Below are 20,439 nucleotides of genomic sequence, written 5' to 3'. Positions count from 1 at the left end.
TAATCCAGCATAGGTAGGCTAGACTCTCTCCCAGAAAAGAAGAAAAGAACACCATGGCTGAGAAAAAATACAAATGATTTTCACTTAAATACAGGTTTTGAAAATGTCAATTTATTGAGATGTAGACAAGGAGACAAGTCTCTAAATGTGTTTCTGAGAGACTAGGTTAGCGTTTTAAGATGTCTGTGAGAGATTGATAGATATTTAACTGAAGTGAGAAGTTCCTCTCTCTGTGACTGGCACCATTCCATGGGGTGGGGTATTGAGTAAAGAGGGAGGAAGCAATCTGAGCATCCATTGTTCTTGGCTTCCTGACTGCTGATACAATGTAATCAGCATCCTCATGAGCCTGCTTCCGCATCTTCCACCATGATTGACGGTACCCTCAAACAGTGAGCAAAACAAGCTCTGCAGTGGTTTGAATAGGTCTGGTCCCCATAGACTCATGTGCTGGAGTATGCTTGGCCCAGAAAGTGGTACTATTAGGAGGTGTGGCCGTACTGGAGGAAGTATGTTACGGGTAGGCTTTGAGACCCTCTTCCTAGCTGCCTGTCAGATAGCCTTCTCGTGGTTGCCTTGGGAACAAGATGTAGAACCCTCAGCTCCTCCTCCACCAGTCTGCCTGGGCACTGCCATGCTTCCAGCCATGGTGATAATGGATTGAACCTCTGAACCTGTAAGGCAGCCCCAAGTAAATGTACTTTTTAAGAGTTGTCTTGGGCATGGTGTCTATTCACAGCAATGGAAACCTTAGCTAAGGCAAGACCTTTCTCCCTTAAGTGGCAGAGGCAGGAGGATCTCTAAGTCTGAGGCCAGCCTGGTCTACAGAATGAGTTCTAGAACCACCAAGCTTAGGAAGTGAAGGAAACTATGGAAAACAGAAAACTGGTAAATATATATTTCAACAAGGAGCGCATATTCCAGCCCCAGCAAACAGCAGAGCTTGTCAGCTTAGGTCACGTGGCTCTAGCTTTAGAGTCAAGGACACAAGAAAGGGGTTATGGAATTTCCCTCCATGACTAAGGAAAGCTACTAACGCCAAGCATGTGTCAGAGGTGCCCCTGCAATGGAGGCCTAGAGAGAGGCTGTGGGTGAAATCTGGACTGTTTTGGGAGACCCCAAAATGGTGGAGATACCAGTATCATGGTGTACCTGACAAGGAAAGCTACCAACAGGGAGTGGAATCAGACCAAGAGAAAGAACTGTGTTACAGTCAACAGGCCTGAAAGGAGTTGAAGATCTGTAAAACACTTTGACATCAAACATGGCGATGCAGAATTTGTAGTTTTCCCAGCTGGATATCAGTCTGGTTTTAATCCAGGATTTCCTTGGATTTCAGGATCTCCCTTTCTTCCTTTTGAAATGGTAGTATACATCCTTATGCCATGGTATGTTGGAAGTACCTGATCTGCTTTTTTATTTTGATTTTACAGGGATGTCTTAGTTAGGGTTTCTACTGCTGTGACAAAACACCATGATCAAAAAGCAATTTGGGGAGGAAAGGGTTTGTTTATTCAGCTTGCACTTCCAGATCACAATACTTCGGTGGAGGAAGTCAGGACAGGAACTCAAACAGGGCAGAATTCTGGAGGCGGGAGCTGATGCAGAGGCCATGGCAGTTGCTGCTTACTGGCTTGCTGGCCCTTGCCATGCTTGGCCTACCCTCTTACAGAATCCAGGACCACCGGCTCAGGAATTGCACCCCCCTCCCCATGAGCTGGGCCCTTCCCCACTGATCATTAACTGAGAAAATGCCTCGCAGCTGGACCTCACTAGAGCATTTTCTCAACTGAGGCTCCTTTCTCTCTGATGATTCTAGCTTGTGTCCAGTTGACACACAAAACCAGCCAGTACAAATGGTTACACTGAAAGGCTTACCACAAGTCTCTGAAGAAACTTTGGATTTCTAAACAAGGCCGAGACTGTTACAGACTAGGGGGACTTTTGAAGTTGGACTAAATGCACTTTGCATTATGATATGGCTACAAGTGTACATGGAATGTCCTGGTTTAAATGAAATGGTCCTCATAGAATCACAGCGTGTGGCATCTTTGGAGGTGTGGTGTTGTTGGAGTAGGTGTGTCCTCGTTAGAAGAAGTGTATCACAGGAGCTGAGCTTTTGATGGTTTAGAAGCTCAAGCCAGGCTCGGTGTCACTCTGTCTTCCTGCTGCCCGCCAATTCAGATGTAGAAATCTCAGCTACCTCTCTAGTACCATGTTGGCCTGCAGGCTGCCATGCTTCCCACCATGACAGTAGTGGACTAAGCCTCTGAATCTATGAGCCAGCCCCAATTAAATGTCGTTCTTTATAAGTGGTTACCATGGTCATGGAGTTTATTCCCAACAATAAAACCCTAACTAAGATATTAGGGTTTTATTCTGGAGATTCCAGAAACGTGAAACATTCACCAGCAAAAGCTGCTGGCTCTGAGTGGAGGCGGTCCAAGAGAGACACCAACGTGTTGCAGGCAGCAGAGCTGGAAGGCGGTATTACGGAGCTTGTTAGAGCTCAGATGATGTCATGACGCCACCCGCACGCTGCACATGGGGCGGAGTAGTTTGGTGTTTTGCTCCGCTGGCTTCAGTCTTGCTTTGGTCTGATTTGTCCCTGTTATGTATCCATTCTTCTCTTTTAGAAAAGGAATATTTGCTCCACCTTACGTTAGAAATATATAGCGTAAAAAAAAAAAAAAATCCTTATTTTAGCTGCGTGGTGGCACACACCTGTAATCCCGGTACTCAGGAGGCAGAGGTGAGTGATCTCTGTGAGTTTAAGTTCCAGGATAGCCAGGGCTACCCAAAGAAACCCTTTCTCAAAAAACAAAAAATGAACCAAATGAAATAGGGCCTCCTAGTTAGGAGAGTGACAGAAGGCTCAGAAGAGTTTTTAACAGTGGTGAAACAGACTGTGGAGACTTCTGAAATTGAATTTAAGAGTATTTCACATAATATGATGGCCACAGGCCAAAGCAGAATGCTACGGTTTGGATGTAAAACATCCCCTAAAGGGCCACATATTTCAACACTCAGTCCCTAGCTGATGCTACCTTGAGAGTTTGTACAACTTTTGAGAAGTAGGGAATCAACAGAGGAAGCAGCTCCCTGGGGGTCAAGCTGTGAGATTTATAGCCATGAAATTTATAGACATTCCCGTCTTATTTCTGCTTTACACTTTGCAGGGGGGAAAATGAACTATCAGGTCCAGCCAAAGTCCCCTTACCTTGGAGCCACAGGTTTCTGTGCCTTCCCCGGTATAGCCTTCTCCAACTATGAGCCCAAATTAACCCCCTGCCCCTTAAGTCTCCTCTGTTGGGTGTCTCGTGAAGCAGCGAGCAAAGTAACCAGTGCGGTCAGTGACTCCCTAAGCCTCGCTCGGGTCCCGCATCTTTAGAATGGAAGTGATTCATCCATCCTTTCACACAGTTGTGGAAATCAGCTGAGAACAGTGCCTAGAAGGGCTAGCCTGCTCTAAGCATAACCTCAGGAACTGCTCGCTTATGGAATAATCTGCCTTCAATTTACAAAGAAGGAGGAGGAAGAGGAAAATATAAAATAAAAAAGATGCATCTGAAGAGGAGCGTGTGCCCTGGATCTGTTTCAACCTCTTGGAACTAGATCTGATCATCTCCCAAGCCCCTGCCTGCGGCCCACACGGGGAATTCTTTGACTCCCTCCCAGTGTTGGGGAAATGAAAACCAGCTTCAGGAGTGGCCTTCTCTAGGCCCGCTCTGAAAACAAAAACCAGTTTGGAGAGTTCTGTTGTCTGGGTGGACACCTTACTGCTGCAGCTGCGGTTTCATTCTGGCTGCAATTAATGACAGTGAGGAAGCCAACATGAAAGGACGACGGACAGGTCTTCAAGCAAAGGACACAGCCAAGCAGCTAGGAGATTAAACACCAGCCTCCCCACCCAGAAGGCCTCCAAGGGAAACACATATGCAGCTCGGAGACAGCAATCAAAGGGCTGGAAGCGGTCTTAGCTGTCACAGGCCTGCCTGTAAAGGAACTATAAAGCATCTTCAGGCCCTCTGCTCTACCCCAGGAGACAGCCATGCAATGAATGATGTCTGATGGCCAACAGAGAAAGGTCAAAGGGGGTGTCTAGGGGCATCCTACCTACAGCCATAACTGCAGTGGAGGATTCTGGGGACCCACATTTCTCACTCACCAAAGTCTCATTTCCAGGGTGACAAATGGAATTACTATTCTTTTTGAAGACAGCAAAGATAACTTCAGGTGTTCTGAAGAAAACCTGTCTGAATGGAAACTTGAGAAAGTCTCTGACAACGGCATCCCTTTAGGGCCTGTGTGCTTCGTTACCACGGGTACTGACACATTGCTATAAGCTTTCCCTGGCCAGATGGGACCTGACTTTCAAATTCCAGGTAAGGCTTTGTCTCAGGTTGGGGGGAAATAGCTGAGTCAACCCAAAGGGCCCCAGGAATGATTTTGTTTTGTTTGGGACCGGGTCCCAATAGGTAGCCCAGGCTGGTCTTAAACTCACAGACCTCCTGCCTCATCCTCCTGATAGCTGGGATTATAAGCATCGACCACCACTCCTTGGTTGGCCCGGGTACCAGGAATAGTGAATCATCCCACAGTGTGTTTCTACCAAGCCTGACCCAGGAGCATCAGGTTATACATGATAACGATTAGCAACTACATGTTTTAAAGTGGATCCAACATACTAGGGATCGAGTCCTGTCCTCTAAAGCATCGAAGGACAAATCCTAAAGTAAGATGGTCACTTTACCCTTTAGAAACTCTCAGGCCAATATGTCCAGAGGGTACTCCTGGCCTTACACACCATGAAGGAATAGTACAAGGCTTTTTCCAAACAACACCACTGACTTAACATTTGTACCTTACACCTCCGCATCTCCTGTGAAATAGCAGGAAAGAAGATAACATTTCAGGGGCACGTGGCTAGAAAATAACAACGTAAGAGAGTGAAGGGCAGGAGAAAGCTTCCCCGGCCTCAGAGCCAAGCACATAGAGTCTGCAGCGCAGCCAGGCCTGGCAACACTGGCTGGCTCCAGGCATACGATCGCTTTCACTTCATTTTTCTTAATATTTATTTTTATTTTATGTAAGTGTTCTGCTGGTATTATATAAAGCCACCATTTGTGCCCAGTGTCTATGAAATCCATAAGAGGACATCCAGTCTTCTAGAACTGGAGTTACCGATGGTTGTGATCTACCATGGAGGTGCTGGGGACCAAACCCAGGTCCTCTGAAAGAGTGGCAAATGCTCTTAACTACCAAAGCACCTCTCTAGCTCCCTGCCTCTTAGAATAAGAGGGGATTGATTGGTTTGTTTTAAGACAGAGTTTTGGCCGGGGTAGTGGTGGCACACGCCTTTAATCCGAGCACTTGGGAGGCAGAGGCAGGCAGATTTCTGAGTTCAAGGCCAGCCTGGTCTACAGAGTGAGTTCCAGGACCGCCAGGGCTATACAGAGAAACCCTGTCTCGAAAAACAAAAACAAACAAACAAACAAAAAAAGAGACAGTTTCATTACATGGAAATGGCTACGAAGACCTCTCTGGCCTTGCTTTTAGCCTCTATCTCCCACATGCTGGGACTAGAGGTGTGTACCACCATGCCCAGCTCAAGGGCAAGGTCCCACCGGGATATACTGTTTTAAATTTTAAGGGAGATATATGTGTAACACCCAGCCCACGAATCTTTGAGAATTAAATGAGACAGAATTGAAAGATTAACAGCATCCTAGTAAGGAAAAGATGGCCACCGAGTAATGGGGCAGGCAGCAAGGGGCGGCCTGAGATGGCGCCTCAGAGTGCTCACAAACATGAGCCCCCCCCCTCCACTTCACCCCTCTTACCCCACGCTACCTCTAAAGAAGGAGCATAGACCAGTGGGAGGGCACTTGCCTAGCATCCATTAAGCCCTAGATTCAACTCCCAGCACCACAGAAGGGGTGGGGGTTGGGTGAGGAGCTTTAGAAATCAGTTTACCCTTAAACAACAAGCAACTAGTGGTTTCTATAATTCATTGCTGTTTGGTGAGGTAGACGGAATGACCATAGTCAAATATCAATACCTAGAAAGCTTTCAAAGACAAATGGATTGGAGAAGTAGGAAGTTCAATCGAATCCCATTGTCCACAGCTCTCTCCATTCAGCTCAAAGGCCCAAAGGCACTGTGGATATTTGCTCTTCATTTGTCAAGTCAGTGTCAAACACTGAAAGGCACTAAATATATCTGCTTTTTCTTTTTATTTTTTTTCCAACCGAAGGTTAGACGAGATGAGAACTGTACAAGGAAACATATAGAGAAAAGGGCAAGAGAAACAGTGGGCAGAACTGGGAGAGAAGACGGCCGTTCAGATCTCCTCCAAAAAGATCATTAACATCGCGACACTTTATTACCTGTTAGTTTCCAATCGACCTCTTGCCGACAAAGCAGTATGGGCCCAGCATTGTGCTTTTTTAGCACAGCGATGTTCGGGTCCAGCAGATGCTCCACAAATGTCATATAGAGTCAGCTCAGCCACCTTCACCCTCGGTGAGGCGTTGATGAGATTTCCAGTGCATTTCCCAATAGGAAAGAATGAGTGAGAATGTTCCTCTCACAGGAAGGACTGTCGTGTGTGTGTGTGTGTGTGTGTGTGTGTGTGTGTGTGTGTGTGTGTGTAACTGTGGTTTTCTTCTCTGGCTAAGGTTTCTGACAGTCCTTTGTGTTTTTAAAATCACCGCATAGATTTGAGATGGTCCTTTTGTGCTTCAAAAGTATGGGAAATGAGTTTCCTTAAGCATTTGTAAGCTGCAAGCTCGGGACCAATGAGAGTGGAGGGGGAAAAAAAATAACCCAAACCCTCTAAACCTTAAATTACCTTTCTTTCCCAGACCCAGAAGCACTTAGTTCTTTTCTGGTTTTGGTTTTTGGTTTAAAGACTGAGGCCCAGAGAAGCAACGGTGAAAGCCTTGGTGGACCAGGGCGCTGCTAGCCACGTTCCTCAGGCTCGCTGCAGGGCGAGGCCCCGGAGGACGCTCTGGACTCGCCATCGCTGTTGCAGTCCGGCCGGTGGCGCTCCAGCAGCTCCTGCAGTTGCTTGATGTAGCTGATGGCGGCGCGCAGCGTCTCCACCTTGCTGAGCCTCTGGCCAGCCAGCTCGCGCGGCAGGTGCTGGCGGAGGCGCGCGTAGCCCTCATTCACACAGCGCACGCGCTGCCGCTCGCGCTCGTTGCGTTGGCGCAGAAAGGCGGGCTCTGCGACGCCCCCCAGCGGCAGGGACGGGCACGGCCGTCTCCGCGCGCAGTCCGCCGCATCCCGGCGCGCCGAGACCCTGCAAGCTTCCCTCCCCGGCTGCGCGCCCAGCGGCGCCGTACGGAGCGGGGACGGCAGGGCAAGCAGTCCGGCCGATTTGCGTTTTTCCATTTTCTGCGGAAAAGCGCGCAGATGACTCTCTCACCTTGAAGACGAGACTGGAAGCTGCCGTAGCCGAAATGCTGGTCCATCCAGACTTCCCGGTCTGTCTTTGGAGAAGTTTCTAGGTCCAGAAGCTAGGTGCCTGAGCACACTTGGAGAGAACATTGCATGATTTCCGAAGCTCTCCTTGGGTCTTTTATAAAGCTTCAGAGCAGAAGGAGCAAAGATAGAGGATGCGCTTCATCCACGCTTGTATCCATGTGCCCCCTCTGATCTTAGTTCAAGAGTTAACAAAGGGTCCCCGGCCTGAATAGACGATCGCACTTTAAACAGAGGGTTTCAAAGCTGCCCAACTGCTGTAATTCACTCCTGGGTCAGCAAGTGTGGCTATCCGGGAGCCCGAACTTGTTCAAGAATTAAGCAGAGACCCTCCCAAGGCACTGGCTGATCGGATGCAGGCAGAGCGAAAGTTTACCCTGACGTTCTCCTTGAAAATCCAAACTTGACTGCCCTTTGTGGTTTCCGGCGTTCAGGTCTGATGGAAAGAGCTTTCAGAGTGTTTGCAAACATACCCCTGCTCTTTCATTTCTGGGGAGGTGGAGGAGAAGCGCTCATCAAAGGGAAGACTGCTCTCTTGTGGTTAGGCGACGTGTCAAGCCCTTCTTGGACCTCCGGGGAAGCCCGAGGTTTTCTTGTGCGAAATAGAATCTTTTAAAAACCAAATTAGACACTTTTCAAAGGAAACAAGAACACAAAATATATGTACTTTAGCATCAAATGTAAGGATCCGCACATTGTGTTCTAATGTATGTTTAACGCGGGGCCCTTTATGCTTCTGCTGTTCTGTAAAAACACATCAAAAGCCCGAACAGTAACAAACACTTTTAGCCAGTTATTTCTCGGAGTGCTTACTGTAAACACACCTTTAGTCCTGCCTCGCAACCTCTTCTAATCCCGCTCAGGATATAAGGATATCTTCCTGTAGCACAAAGTATTTTTCCCATTGTATTCATCGTTAAGTTTATTTCCTCCCTTGAGGGACTGGAAAACAGCATTTGAAAAGAAAAGAACCCCAGTCCCAAGGAGAAAAGATTTGGCTTTGAAGGCTTGTCTTTTTAACACCCCCCCCCCACACACACACAAATGAATAATTAATCCATCTGTGCTGGTAAAGGGCTTTGAAGATGAAAGTGTCATTAAAAATCCAACTATACTGGTTAATGTCAAAGAGTGTTATCACATGGAAAAATCAGATTTCCTGTACTGCAAACCAACACATTAAAGACATCTTCTACTTAAAAAGTCCAACTTAAAAACGAGATGCAAAACCCCCTAAGTTTACAACCAGACTTACCTCTTTTCTGGAAGCTGGGTTGTCGCCCTAACATGTTTGTTGGTTTTTGTTTTTTTTTTTTTTTTAAAGGAGTCCTCTGCTCTAAGTTTATTAAAGTTTAGAGTCTAACTGATCAGCCTGAAGCAACTGGAAAAACATTTGCATCAAGGCAAATGACATGGAAATAATTATTCCTTTTCTGCGCGAGCTGTCCCATTTTAGACGTAGCTCTCTATGCCCTTGTACTGGCAAACAGTTCAACGAGGCGTCATGAATTCTTATGTCATCACTTTTGCATGGATTGAGAAAGCCTTCCTATTTGCCAGGGCATGTAGACTCCCAGACCATGAATTCCTGCATAGGGCCAGGTCAAAGATTTTGAACTTCCAGCTAAGAGTGACAAGAGAAAATGAGATCATTGAAAACAGGAACATGACATAGATCTGTTTTTATTTCTCAGCCTGACAACAAATAAAAAAAAAGACTGCAAGCCAGGTGTGGTGGAGCACACCCTTTTATCCCAGCCCTGGGGAGACAGAGGCAGGCCAGCCTGGTTTAAATTCCAAGCCAGTCAGGGCTGGTTTTTTCATTATTATTATTATTATTATTAAAATAAAATAAACGGGTAAAGGCCGACTAACAACTGCCCGTGTTGAGGACTTGGGGGAGGGTGGAAACACTTAAGGGTTTGAGGAAGGCATGATTATAATTCACAGCGTATTTATTGTGCCACCGCCTTTGAACCAGAACTGCTGACGGTTTTGTCCCACAGAAAGAAATGCAACCCTGCAGCTTTCTATGTAACTACAGATACACTCTGAGCACAGCATTTGTAGTGAATTAAAAAGGAGGCCAGGGTTGCGGCTGGGGCTGTGGCTGGGGGCGGCTGGGGCTGGCTGGGGCTGCGTACCTGTAATCCCAGCTGTGTTGGCAGGCTTGGCAGGATGATGGCCAGTTCAAGGCCTGTATAAAGCTAGATGTGTTTTCAGGGCTGACCATGTGGTGTTGGATAGCTAGTTGGTGTGCTCCTCCCTGGGGAAGGTTATTTCTGTCGCCATCAGCACCCTTAGTAGCCTGTAGCTCCCCACTTAGGCCCCAGGCTTCTTGGGATTTCTCCTGTCTGCATTAGCACGTCTGTTGCTGGTTGTCCTTGTTCTGCTCATGTTTAGACAGTTGTGTTAATGAGTCTGATTTACGTGTAGAGGAATATATATGTTTATAATATCCATATATGTATGTTTCAACAATTAATGAAAAAAAAAAGAGGCCATAAATTTGAAAGAGATTGAGGAGGTATATATGGGAGGGATTGGAGAGAGGGAAGGAAAGGGAAGGGGGACGTGCTGTGACTATATTATAATCCTAAGAAAACATAAAAGAAATAACTGCAGTTTGAAAAGTAAAATAAATCTTAAAAAGAAAAGAAAGTTCAAGGCCTGCCTGGACTACAGAATGAGTCAAAGCCCACCAGGGCAACCTGTGAGACGTCTCAAAAGACAAAGTACAAAGAGGATGGTGAGCCCGGCGGTGGTGGCGCACGCCTATAATTGCCCCCCTCTGGGAGGCAAAGGCAGGCGGATTTCTGAGTTCGAAGCCAGCCTAGTCTACAGAGTGAGTTCCAGGACAGCCAGGGCTACACAGAGAAACCCTGACTCAAAAAAAAACCAAATCCAAAACAATCAAACAAAAGAGGCTAGTGGGTGTGGTGGAGGGTGGAGGGTGGGTGGTGGAGGGTGGGTGGAGGGTGGTGGGTGGTGGATGGTGGTGCATAATTTTTATCTCATCAAAGTCAGTCTGGTCTATGAGTGAATTCCAGGACAGTCAAGGCTGCACAGAGAAACTCTGCTTCAAAAAAACAAACCAAAACAAAAATAAGGGCTAGGGTTATTCTTAGGTTCTGTTCCAAGGGATAGAGTGAGGAGGACACAGGAGACACAGTCTGAATACTTCTCCATGAGGAAAACACTAATACAGATTTATGTTATTAAAAGTAACATAAGTATTTTTACATACACTATATATAAGTACTTACAGAAGTATAAAAAACATGTTAAGCAAAAAAAAAAGTAAGAAAATTTCAGACAAAGTTTGCGATAGGAACATGAAACAATTTGACATGATTTATTCATTTTGCTTCTGTTTTTGAAACAGGATCTCACTGTATAGCCCAGGATGGCCTCAAAGTCAAGCTCCTCCTGACTCAGCCTCTTGAGTTCTGGAATAACAACACCTTGACAGGTGACATCTCTGCCTTTATGTGTTTGTGTAGACATGGAAAATGAAGTGGAAAGATGTATACTCAAATTTTACCATTGGGTGCCTAGAAAGTACATCACTGGGTATAGAAGCCTGATCGTTGTCCTTCATAGTTCTCACTACTTTTCATTTATTACAAATAGCATTTATACACACACATACACACACACATATATGTATGTATGCATATATATACATATATACATATAGTGCTTTATATTTTCAAACTCATAAGTTTTAAAATAATAAAGAGGAAATGTACGTAGCACACAAATGATACACTGACTGGAGCCAGACCTACATATTTATTATTAATATTCAAGGCTCTGGGATCAAGTTTCCTTATAAATTCTTTCTCTGGAGAATGTGGTACAGTTGTTTCCTGCACACTTGACATGCCCAGCACTATCATGAAGCAGAGAGGCGGAAGAGATCCCCCAGGACCCCTTGGCCACCTTAATGGCAGGAAAACATGAAGAACGCACATCACATGGAAAGGTCTGTGGTGATAGGACAAACGTTCCTTCTTAAAGAGGGAAGGAGTTACAAGAAAGTCCTTTCAGGTTCCATCAGAGTTGTAGAAACAGAGGTAGGTGTGATAGTGAATACCTGTAACCACAACATTTGGAAGGAAGATACAGGAGGATCAGGAGTTCAGCGCCAACCTTGGCTCTAGAGTGAGTTAAGGCTAGTCTCAGCTGCTTTGGATTCTATCTCAAAGAAAAGAGGTTAAAAAAATGCCTGAGAGTGGCGGTAAGACCTTTCCACTGTATAGTTGTTCTCAAGTTGCACATGCTCCTACAAGCAATGATGATAAACTTACTTATAAGTTGGGGTTCGTGGAATCTTTCTTAGGTCTGTCTGCTCCTTCCCTATTTGAGGTGAATACACATTTCTTTTATGCTTTGCCAGGAAGGTTACAAATCTGGGAAGGATATGTACAGGATTTATAAAACTCTAGCAACACCAGCCACATGCTAACTTCACATCTGTTTTGATCTAAAGTTTCTCTCCCACCTGAGATGTCTCACATAAGGCTGGTTAGATGGAGATTCAAGTTTGCTACAGCACCGAGATCACTTGGAACTGGGTTTGTGCCATCTCACTTGAATCTGATCATCAAAGGGGAAGGGAACTCACTGGTAAAGGTCAAACTCATTAGATTTCAAGGTATTCTTGGGGAAGAGGAAGGTTTCCACCCCAACAGCTCTCTCATCACCTGCTTGAAAGAAGAGGATTTAGGTTGGCTCTCCTTGCAAACCATTTCATGTCTCATTACAGATTTTGGTTTTCTGGGGCTGTGAAATAGAAATGTCCTTCTGACCCTGAACCTGAAATTTGCATCATATATCACAAGGGATTACAAGGATCTATATATTAGGATCTCATGCTAGAATTCTACTGGGTATAATTCAGTCACAAATTAATTATCTAACATGATCGTATTCAATTATCCCTTCTCTCTCTCTCTCTCTCTATATATATATATATATATATATATATATATATATATATATATATAAGTATTTGTATCACAATGTGTGTTTTCTACCAAGCATAGCTGTCGTTGTTTGAATAGGTATGGTCCCTCCCCAAAGACTCATTGGAATGCTTGGCTCATAGGAAGTGGCACTGTTAGGATGTGTGGCCTTCTTGGAGCAGGTGTGGCCTTGTTGGAGGAAGTGTGTCACCAAGAGGTAGGCCCTGAGGTCTCCTGTGCTCAAGCTGCACCCAGTGTGGCACACAGTCTCCTGCTGCCTGAAAATCAAAAGGTAGAACTTTTACCTCCTTTTCCATTGCCATGTCTGCTTGCGCGCTGCCATGCCTCCTGTGCCATGAGGATAGCAGACCAAACCTGTGAAACTGTAAGCCAGCTACAGGGGTGGTACCAATGCTAAGGTCCTGTTCTCCAATTGGTTCTTGACACCATGAGCTGGGCAGGATAGGTGGGACTTCCAGTCCCAGCAGGTGAGCAAGCAGACCCAGGGGAGAGAGGAAAGGAGGCTTTCACCGTGCTTTGGAAGGAGAAACGCCAACCAGCCATGTGAGATCTTGGGCAGTGGCCCCAGGCAGCTTTTTCAGGCAGGAGGCTGGGGTGTTCGGCTGGGACTGAAGGTGACTGAGCAACTGAAGCTAGGGCAGATTTAGAGTGTTGAGCTGAGAGTATTGGGAAAGGGCATTCTCGCCTTGGTAGATTGGAAGCATCCAGCACCTGAGCCAAAAGGGCAGGCTGAAATTGAACAACACGTGTATCTGTGTTTTTCATCTGTGAATCCAGTATTCTCTGGGGGAGCTGGTAACACAGCCCATTCCCAGAGCATTAAGGTCCGGGGTCGCAAAAGCTATGTGCAACAGTCAGTCCCTATTAAGTGTCTTTCTTTGTAAGATTTGCCACAATCATGATGTTTCTTCACAGCAATAGAAACCCTAAGACAACTAAACCTCTAGTCAGGTAAGAATATCAATAGCTTCATTTGGCATTGTCAGATTCACTTAAAAAGAAGTTGCAGCCAGGCAGTGGTAGCACACGCCTGTAATCCCAGCACTCTGGGAGGCAGAGGCAGGTGGATTTCTGAGTTCGAGGCCAGCCTGGTCTACAGAGTGAGTTCCAGGACATCCAGGGCTCTACAGAGAAACCCTGTCTCGAAAAAAAACAAATCCAAAAAAAAAAAAAAAAGTTGCAGCTGAGGCAGGAATCATGACTTCCAGTTTATCCTGGAGTGCAAAAGTGTATGTGTAAGTGTGTGTATATGTAAGTGTGTGCGCGCGCGCGCGTGTGTGTGTGTGTGTGTGTGTGTATATATACACACACACACACATTTATATATATATAAAGACTATGTTTTAAACCTCAAATCATTAGAAAAGATGAAAGTCTGGAATGACAGCTTAAGAGCAGGGCATGATGCCATCTCAGAGTGTAGTAATGAGTTTGTCTTCTCCGCCAATTAAAGAATTAAAAAGCAAGAAAGAAGTTGTTAGAGACTCACCCCACTCAAGTGGCAGGAAAGACTTTTCCTGCAGTGGACTCCCTTGGTAAACTTTGGATACTTTGTAAACTTTGTAAACCAGCAAGGCAGGAAAGCGGCCAGGGCCCCATCTGAGGGGCTCCAGCAGCCAGGCCCCTACCCAAGACCTCCCTGCCATAACTGTCACAAAGGTCATCTCCAGCCCCTCAACACGACCCTCCCCAGACTTTGCTAATTTTAGGTGAAAAGTCTGAACAAAAGTGACTAATCCCTGAACAGGAAAAAACACCAATCCCTGAGCTCCCCCGAGCTCAGGACTTGAAATCCCACAATCCTCACCCTGGAAATCGCCACATAGAAAGCTCTACTCCCCAATATAAGCCCGATATTGCCAATATATGTCCAATGTCCTGATGCTGTCTGCTTCCCTTTGGGAACATTGGTGGCCACTCCTGGATTTGCTTGTTCTTCTGCACCTTGCACCCTCCAATAAATCTTTCATGAGATTTGCTGCCTGGTGTGACTCTCTCATTGGAAAATGACAAAAAGCAATAAAGAGAAGAAGGGAAGAAGCGATGAGAAGGAGTTGGGCTGAGGCTCCTGAGCTCCTCAGCGCAGCAGGAGATAGCCAACCCTGGGAGCTGCCTCTACCTAGCAGGATTCCTTTCAGAACTACATGGTTCCTGGGCTACTGAGTTCCAGGACATCTTCGCATCTAAGCAGAAAGGCCGGCACAAGTGTACTGGCTAGTTTTGTGTGTCAACTTGACACAGGCTGGAGTTATCACAGAGAAAGGAGCTTTAGTTGGGGAAGTGCCTCCATGAGATCCAACTGTGAAGAATTTTCTCAATTAGTGATCAAGGGGGAGGGCCCCTTGTGGCTGATGCCATCCCTGGGCTGGTAGTCTTGGGTTCTATAAGAGAGCAGGCTGAGCAAGCCAGGGGAAGCAAGCCAGTAAGGAACATCCCTCCATGGCCTCTGCATCAGCTCCTGCTTCCTGACCTGCTTGAGTTCCAGTCCTGACTTCCTTTAGTGATGAACTGCAATGTGGAAGTGTAAGCTCAATAAACCCTTTCCTCTCCAACTTGCTTCTTGGTCATGATGTTTGTGCAGGAATAGAAACCCTGAATAAGACAAATTGGTACCAGCATAGTGGGGTATTCCTGTGACAACCTGACCATGTTTTGGGGAGGACTGTGGAAGGACTTTGGAACTTTGGGCTAGATGATCCATTTGATATTAAGAGTTCGGTGGAAAGTTCTGTAGGAGCTTGGAAGACAATGATAAGAACAGTGCAGAAGGTGGAGGCCTGGCTTGTGAAATTTCAGAGGGAAGATTAAAGACTCTTACAGTGGCCATGTTTTGATTGTGAAGATTCGGTGGTTTTAGTTAGTTGGGGCTGAAGAATCAGCTGTGATTAACAAGATACCAGAACCACTAAATTGAACCTTTGTGTCACTGGGACTATTGATGCTGGTTAGCTGGAACTAAGAAATTAGCGGCGATTAAGAAGAGACCAGCATCACTGAGGTGAAATCTGGGAAGTGTTTTCTGAGAGCACAGAGAGTGTGTTCCAGAGATAGCCACAGTTGTATTTTGTGCTGTGGCTGGACTTGGTACTGTGTAAGAGTCACCCAGATGGTACTGGTTTTGAAGACATGAAGGTGTCATGAAGAGCAGCTGAGGCTCTTGGCACAGTGAGAGGCCATGGAAGGCCATTAGTGAAGGTGCAGCCTCAGTTGCAATTATGGCCCACGACTTGAAGGGGTCATGCATAGGAGCAGAGGCTTGTCACCATCAAGAGAGCCTATGAGAGGCTATTGGTGAAGCCTAATTACAGTTGAAGATAGAGGTATTTTGGAGATGCCAGTACCATGCGACAGACGGGCAAACCCAACCTAATGTCTTGGTGGTTCTGGAAGTAGGGGATGCACCAAGGGACAGGAATTCTGGAAAGGAAAGTTGCATCTCTTAAGGTGAACCAGCCTTCCTAAAAGTGGTCCCCTAGCCAGGTCCCTTCTCTTAAAAGAGGAGACAAGGACCTGTCTCCACCTAGAGGTAGATTCCATTCTTTACAGCACAGTTAGGCGCTCCATCTGGAATCATTGTAGCAACCCAAGGTGGTGTTCAGGTCCTCCCCGCTGTAGCCAAGTAACTGCTCAGGTGCAAAGACTCTAGATCCGCATCACACAGATGCTGCGGCTGCCTGAACATCTGTGATTCCTGCCCCTGGAACCAGTGCTTTTTGTCACCATCCCATAAGGGGAGCATTTACTGACAGATTCTCAAGGAGTCTCCACACACAGAGAGGCCTAAAGCTAATAATCTCTCATCCGGTATTTATGTTCCCATCTAATTATAATTTGCCCGTGAAACCATTGCTTTAATGTGGATGAGGTTGGGGAATGGTGTGAGGAGTTCAGAAGAACAGAAGGATGTTCAGTGAAGGTCAATTGCCAGGTAGAAAGGAAAAGCTTTATTAATGTTTTTCCATACCTTTAAATTCTAATTTAGAGATCTTATTGTTTCCAACCACATTTAAAGAGCCACAATTAGTGTTATTATTTTTCTGCTCTTTTCAAACATTTAAAAAAAGTTAACCTTATCTACTAATACTTCATATAGAGATTTATAGGTGGGGGAGATACATAGGTAGATGGGTAGGTAGGTAGGTGGGTGGGTAGGTAGGTGGGTGGGTGGGTAGGTAGGTAGTATCTTAAGTCAGGGTTTATTCCTGGACAAAACATCATGACTAAGAAGCAAGTTGGGGAGGAAAGAGTTTATTGAGCTTACACTTCCATATTGCAGTTCATCACTAAAGGAAGTCAGGACTGGAACTCAAGCAGGTCAGGAAGCAGGAGCTGATGCAGAGGCCATGGAGGGATGTTTCTTACTGGCTTGCTTCCCCTGACTTGCTCAGCCTGCTCTCCTATAGAACCCAAGAATACCAGTCCAGAGATGGCACCACCCACAAGGGGCCCTCCTCACTTGATCACTGAGAAAATACCTCACAGCTGGATTTCATGGAGGCACTTCCCCAACTGAAGCTCCTTTTCCTGTGATAACTCCAGCCTGTGTCAAGTTGACACACAAAACCAGCCGGTACAGATAGATAGATGTTGCTGCCATTATCTGTCCAGCGGAATAAGGGAGACGACACGGGAGACTCTTCTCCAAGCAGTTTATTCAAGAAACCTTACATCAGGAACCCCCCCCCCCCCCCGATCCTAGCCCTCGCTGCCATGGTACCCAGTATTGGGCGTAGGCCTGGGGGATTAAAAAACAGACACGGGTCATTCTGCAAGGAGAATGCCAAAGCCTTACAGAGAGACCAGCAATATATATACTAGAGGCCAGGGAAGGGAACAGGAAAAATCAATTATAGTCATAGTTCAGGCACCTGGGAAGTTTGTACCACACCGGGCAGGAATGCAGGAATCAAGCTAAGCCACAGGATGTTTTGCTCTCAAGAAACCTGTGCAAACAGTTCAGCTGGGGGCGTTGAGCCAAGCTCTCTGGTTCCCAACAACTCCCCCTTTATTTTTTTAAGAATGAATAGCGTCTGTCTTAGGACACCTTCCGTCCAACTCCCATTACCTGTCTCTGGGAATCTCTGCCAGTCCCAGAGCCCCTGTCTTAGGTTGGTGTGGACTGCAAAGGAGTTGCCCGTCATAGGCTAACTATTCTCGATACAGGCTGAGCCAAATTTGAGTAGATGTATTATCCTGTGCCAAAGACATAAGCACTTGTTCAGTTACTGCTCTGGACTGGTTTTGTTGTTTGCACATATGGTTTAGAAGGAACAATCCCAATGTGGCAGCTCCACAAGCCAAAAACCCCAGTGCCATGGACCCAGACCTTTTTAAATCAGGGGTGGCGATAATGCCAAAGTCTCTCTGACGGTAATACAAGGTGACAGGGAATCTCCCTTCATTATTTAGAGGCATAGACACAATTCCAGGAACTCTTCAACCACAGCAGCATCTTCATACTCTCAGTAGTTTGTCAGTACACACAATTGCTAGAACAATTCAATTTCTTCTCATCTTCTTTCTGTTCATTAGAGACTTTTCGAACTACAGAAGAATGGGACTAAAATACATGGTTTAGTATTCATGGAAACATTGCAAAGCACAGGAACCAAAAACTGAAGTTCTAGCTCCAATAGGAGAAATAACCATCAGCCTATTTGCTCTAGAACTTGAGAAGCTGCTGGCCCTTTTAAAAGCAGCTTTTCTCTAGCTGTGCTTGATTCCTAGCTAAATGCAGGGCTGCTTAAATCAGCCTTTGCTGTGTAAACTGAGACTGGATCAAGAGATGGACCTCCAGAAGATAAAAGTTTTTACCATTTTTTCTTTTCATCATGAAACATAGGACAGTCAAACAACGAAACAAGGACAGACACATGTGGACAAATTGGTGCACCAAAGACAATACATAGAAAGAGCACTTGTAACCAGTAATAATATCTTTCAGTCCTAGTCTTTTCGCTTTCAACAGATTCTTAAGCACTGCAAATAAAGATCTACTAGAAGAGGTGCTACCTATGGTGTATTTAAGTCCACTATCGGAACCTTATAGTCTCTCAATACCGAGAACTTTACTTTGTCTCACTTACCCGGGAACTTACCAGCTAGCTACCCTGACTGCAACGAGTTCTGACGTCCCTGTACGGGCCACCACTTGTCGCCGCCATTATCCGTCCAGTGGAATAAGGGAGACGACACGGGAGACTCTTCTCGAAGCAGCTTATTCAGGAAACCTCACATCAGGAAGCCCCCATCCTAGCCCATGCTGCCATGGTACTGAGTATCAGGCGTAGGCCTGGGGGATTAAAAAACACAGACACGGGTCATTCTGCAAGGAGAATGCCAAAGCCTTACTGAGAGACCAGCAACATATATACTAGAGGCCAGGGAAGGGAACAGGAAAAATCAATTATAGTTATAGGTCAGGCACCTGGGAAGTCCATACCACACCGGGCAGGAAGGCAGGAATCAAGCTAAGCCATGGGATGTTTTGCTCTCAAGAAACCTGTGCAAACAGTTCAGCTGGGGGCATTGAGCCAAGCTCTCTGGTTCCCAATAGATAGATAGATAGATAGATAGATAGATAGATAGATAGAAAGAAAATAGTTTTGCATGGGCACATACATCTGTGAATCGACCCCAGTCTCATGATTGCTAGGCAATCACTCTAGCATTGAACTGCATCACTAGCCTAATAACTTTTTAGAAAAGTCTACTTTTACTTATGCCTATGTGCATCTGTCTCTGCATGTACATGTGCCTGTGAGTGCAGTGCTCTCTGAGGCCAAAACTGCATGCTGAACCCTCTTGAGCTGGAGTTACAGGGGGTTGTCAGTTACTGGGCATGGGTGCCAGGAACCTAAGTTGGGTCCTTTACAAGAGCAGTATATACTCTTAACCACTGAGCCATCTACCTAGCCCCCATTAGTTGGTTTGCTTCTCTGTGTGTGTGTGTGTGTATGTCTGTGTGTGTCTGTGTGAACATACATTCACGTACATGCATATGTGTCATGCCATGTGTTTGGAGTTCTGAGTACAACTCACAAGTTGGTTCTCTCCATCCCCCAAGAGAGTTCTGGGAACTGAAATTGTTAGAAGCGAGTGAAATTGCGTGGAAGCAGTTGCCATTATCTGCAGAGATCATGTAAACTATTTAAAATTAAAGGAAATACTGTGTGGGAACATGATGTGTGTGGGCATGTGTACCATGTGGAGGTTAGAGGGCAACTTTGTCGAGTTGACCCTGTCATTGCACCTTTGAGTGGATTCCAGGGATCAAATCCAGGTCACTGGGCTTATATAGAAAGTATCCTCATACACTGGGCTACATCTTCTGTAGCCCGGTGTGGTGGTTTGAATATGCTTGGCCCAGGGAGTGTAACTATTTGGAGGTGTGGCTTTGTTGGGAGTAGGTGTGTCACTGTGGGCATGGCCTTTAAGACCCTCATCCTACCTGCCTGGAAGTCAGTCTTCTCCTAGCAGCCTTCAGTTGAAGATGTAGAACTCTCAGCTCCTCTTGCACCATGCCTGCCTGGATGTTGCCATGCTCTGGCCTTGATGATAATGGACTGAACCTTTGAACTGGTAAGCCAGCCTTAATGAAATGTTTGCCTTTATAACAGTTGCCTTGGTCATGGTGTCTCTTCACAGCAATGGCGACCCTAGCTAAGACACCAGGTTTGTCTAGAACTTACTATATAAACTTCTGATCCTCCTGCCTCAGTATCCCTAAGGATTGGTATTACTTGTGTGTACCACTATGCCCAACTTCTTTACTTTTTAATACATTTTTACATATGACAAAACCCCAAAATCTTAACTTTACTATGATTAATCTTAATAAACATATATAGGCATGTAAACAACCCAAATGTCCCCTCGTGTCTGTCTCTGTATAGGTAATTTTATCTCTTCACCTGTCACTAACTCTCAACACCCATCAGAGCTGTTAGTAAAGTCTTGC

General features: G+C 45.8%; 1 protein-coding gene across 1 annotated transcript; it reads right to left on the bottom strand.

The window, feature by feature from the left end:
- Window positions 1-6,664: 6,664 nt before the first annotated feature.
- Ascl4 (achaete-scute family bHLH transcription factor 4) lies at window positions 6,665-7,961 on the bottom strand. The gene has a single exon (XM_052165699.1). It carries the CDS (start codon window positions 7,396-7,398, stop codon window positions 6,964-6,966), a length of 435 nt encoding a protein of 144 aa, XP_052021659.1. The 5' UTR covers window positions 7,399-7,961; the 3' UTR covers window positions 6,665-6,963.
- Between the last annotated feature and the right edge of the window lie 12,478 nt (window positions 7,962-20,439).

This window comes from Apodemus sylvaticus, chromosome 20 (assembly GCF_947179515.1).
Source record: "Apodemus sylvaticus chromosome 20, mApoSyl1.1, whole genome shotgun sequence".
Lineage (NCBI taxonomy): Eukaryota > Metazoa > Chordata > Mammalia > Rodentia > Muridae > Apodemus > Apodemus sylvaticus.
Note: the sequence above shows the minus strand (reverse complement) of the source record. Positions and strands in the feature narration are given on the sequence as shown.

Coding starts and splice junctions, on each gene's coding strand:
- Ascl4 (XM_052165699.1), bottom strand. CDS start 7,398: ATGGAAAAACGCAAATCGGCCGGACTGCTTGCCCTGCCGTCCCCGCTC.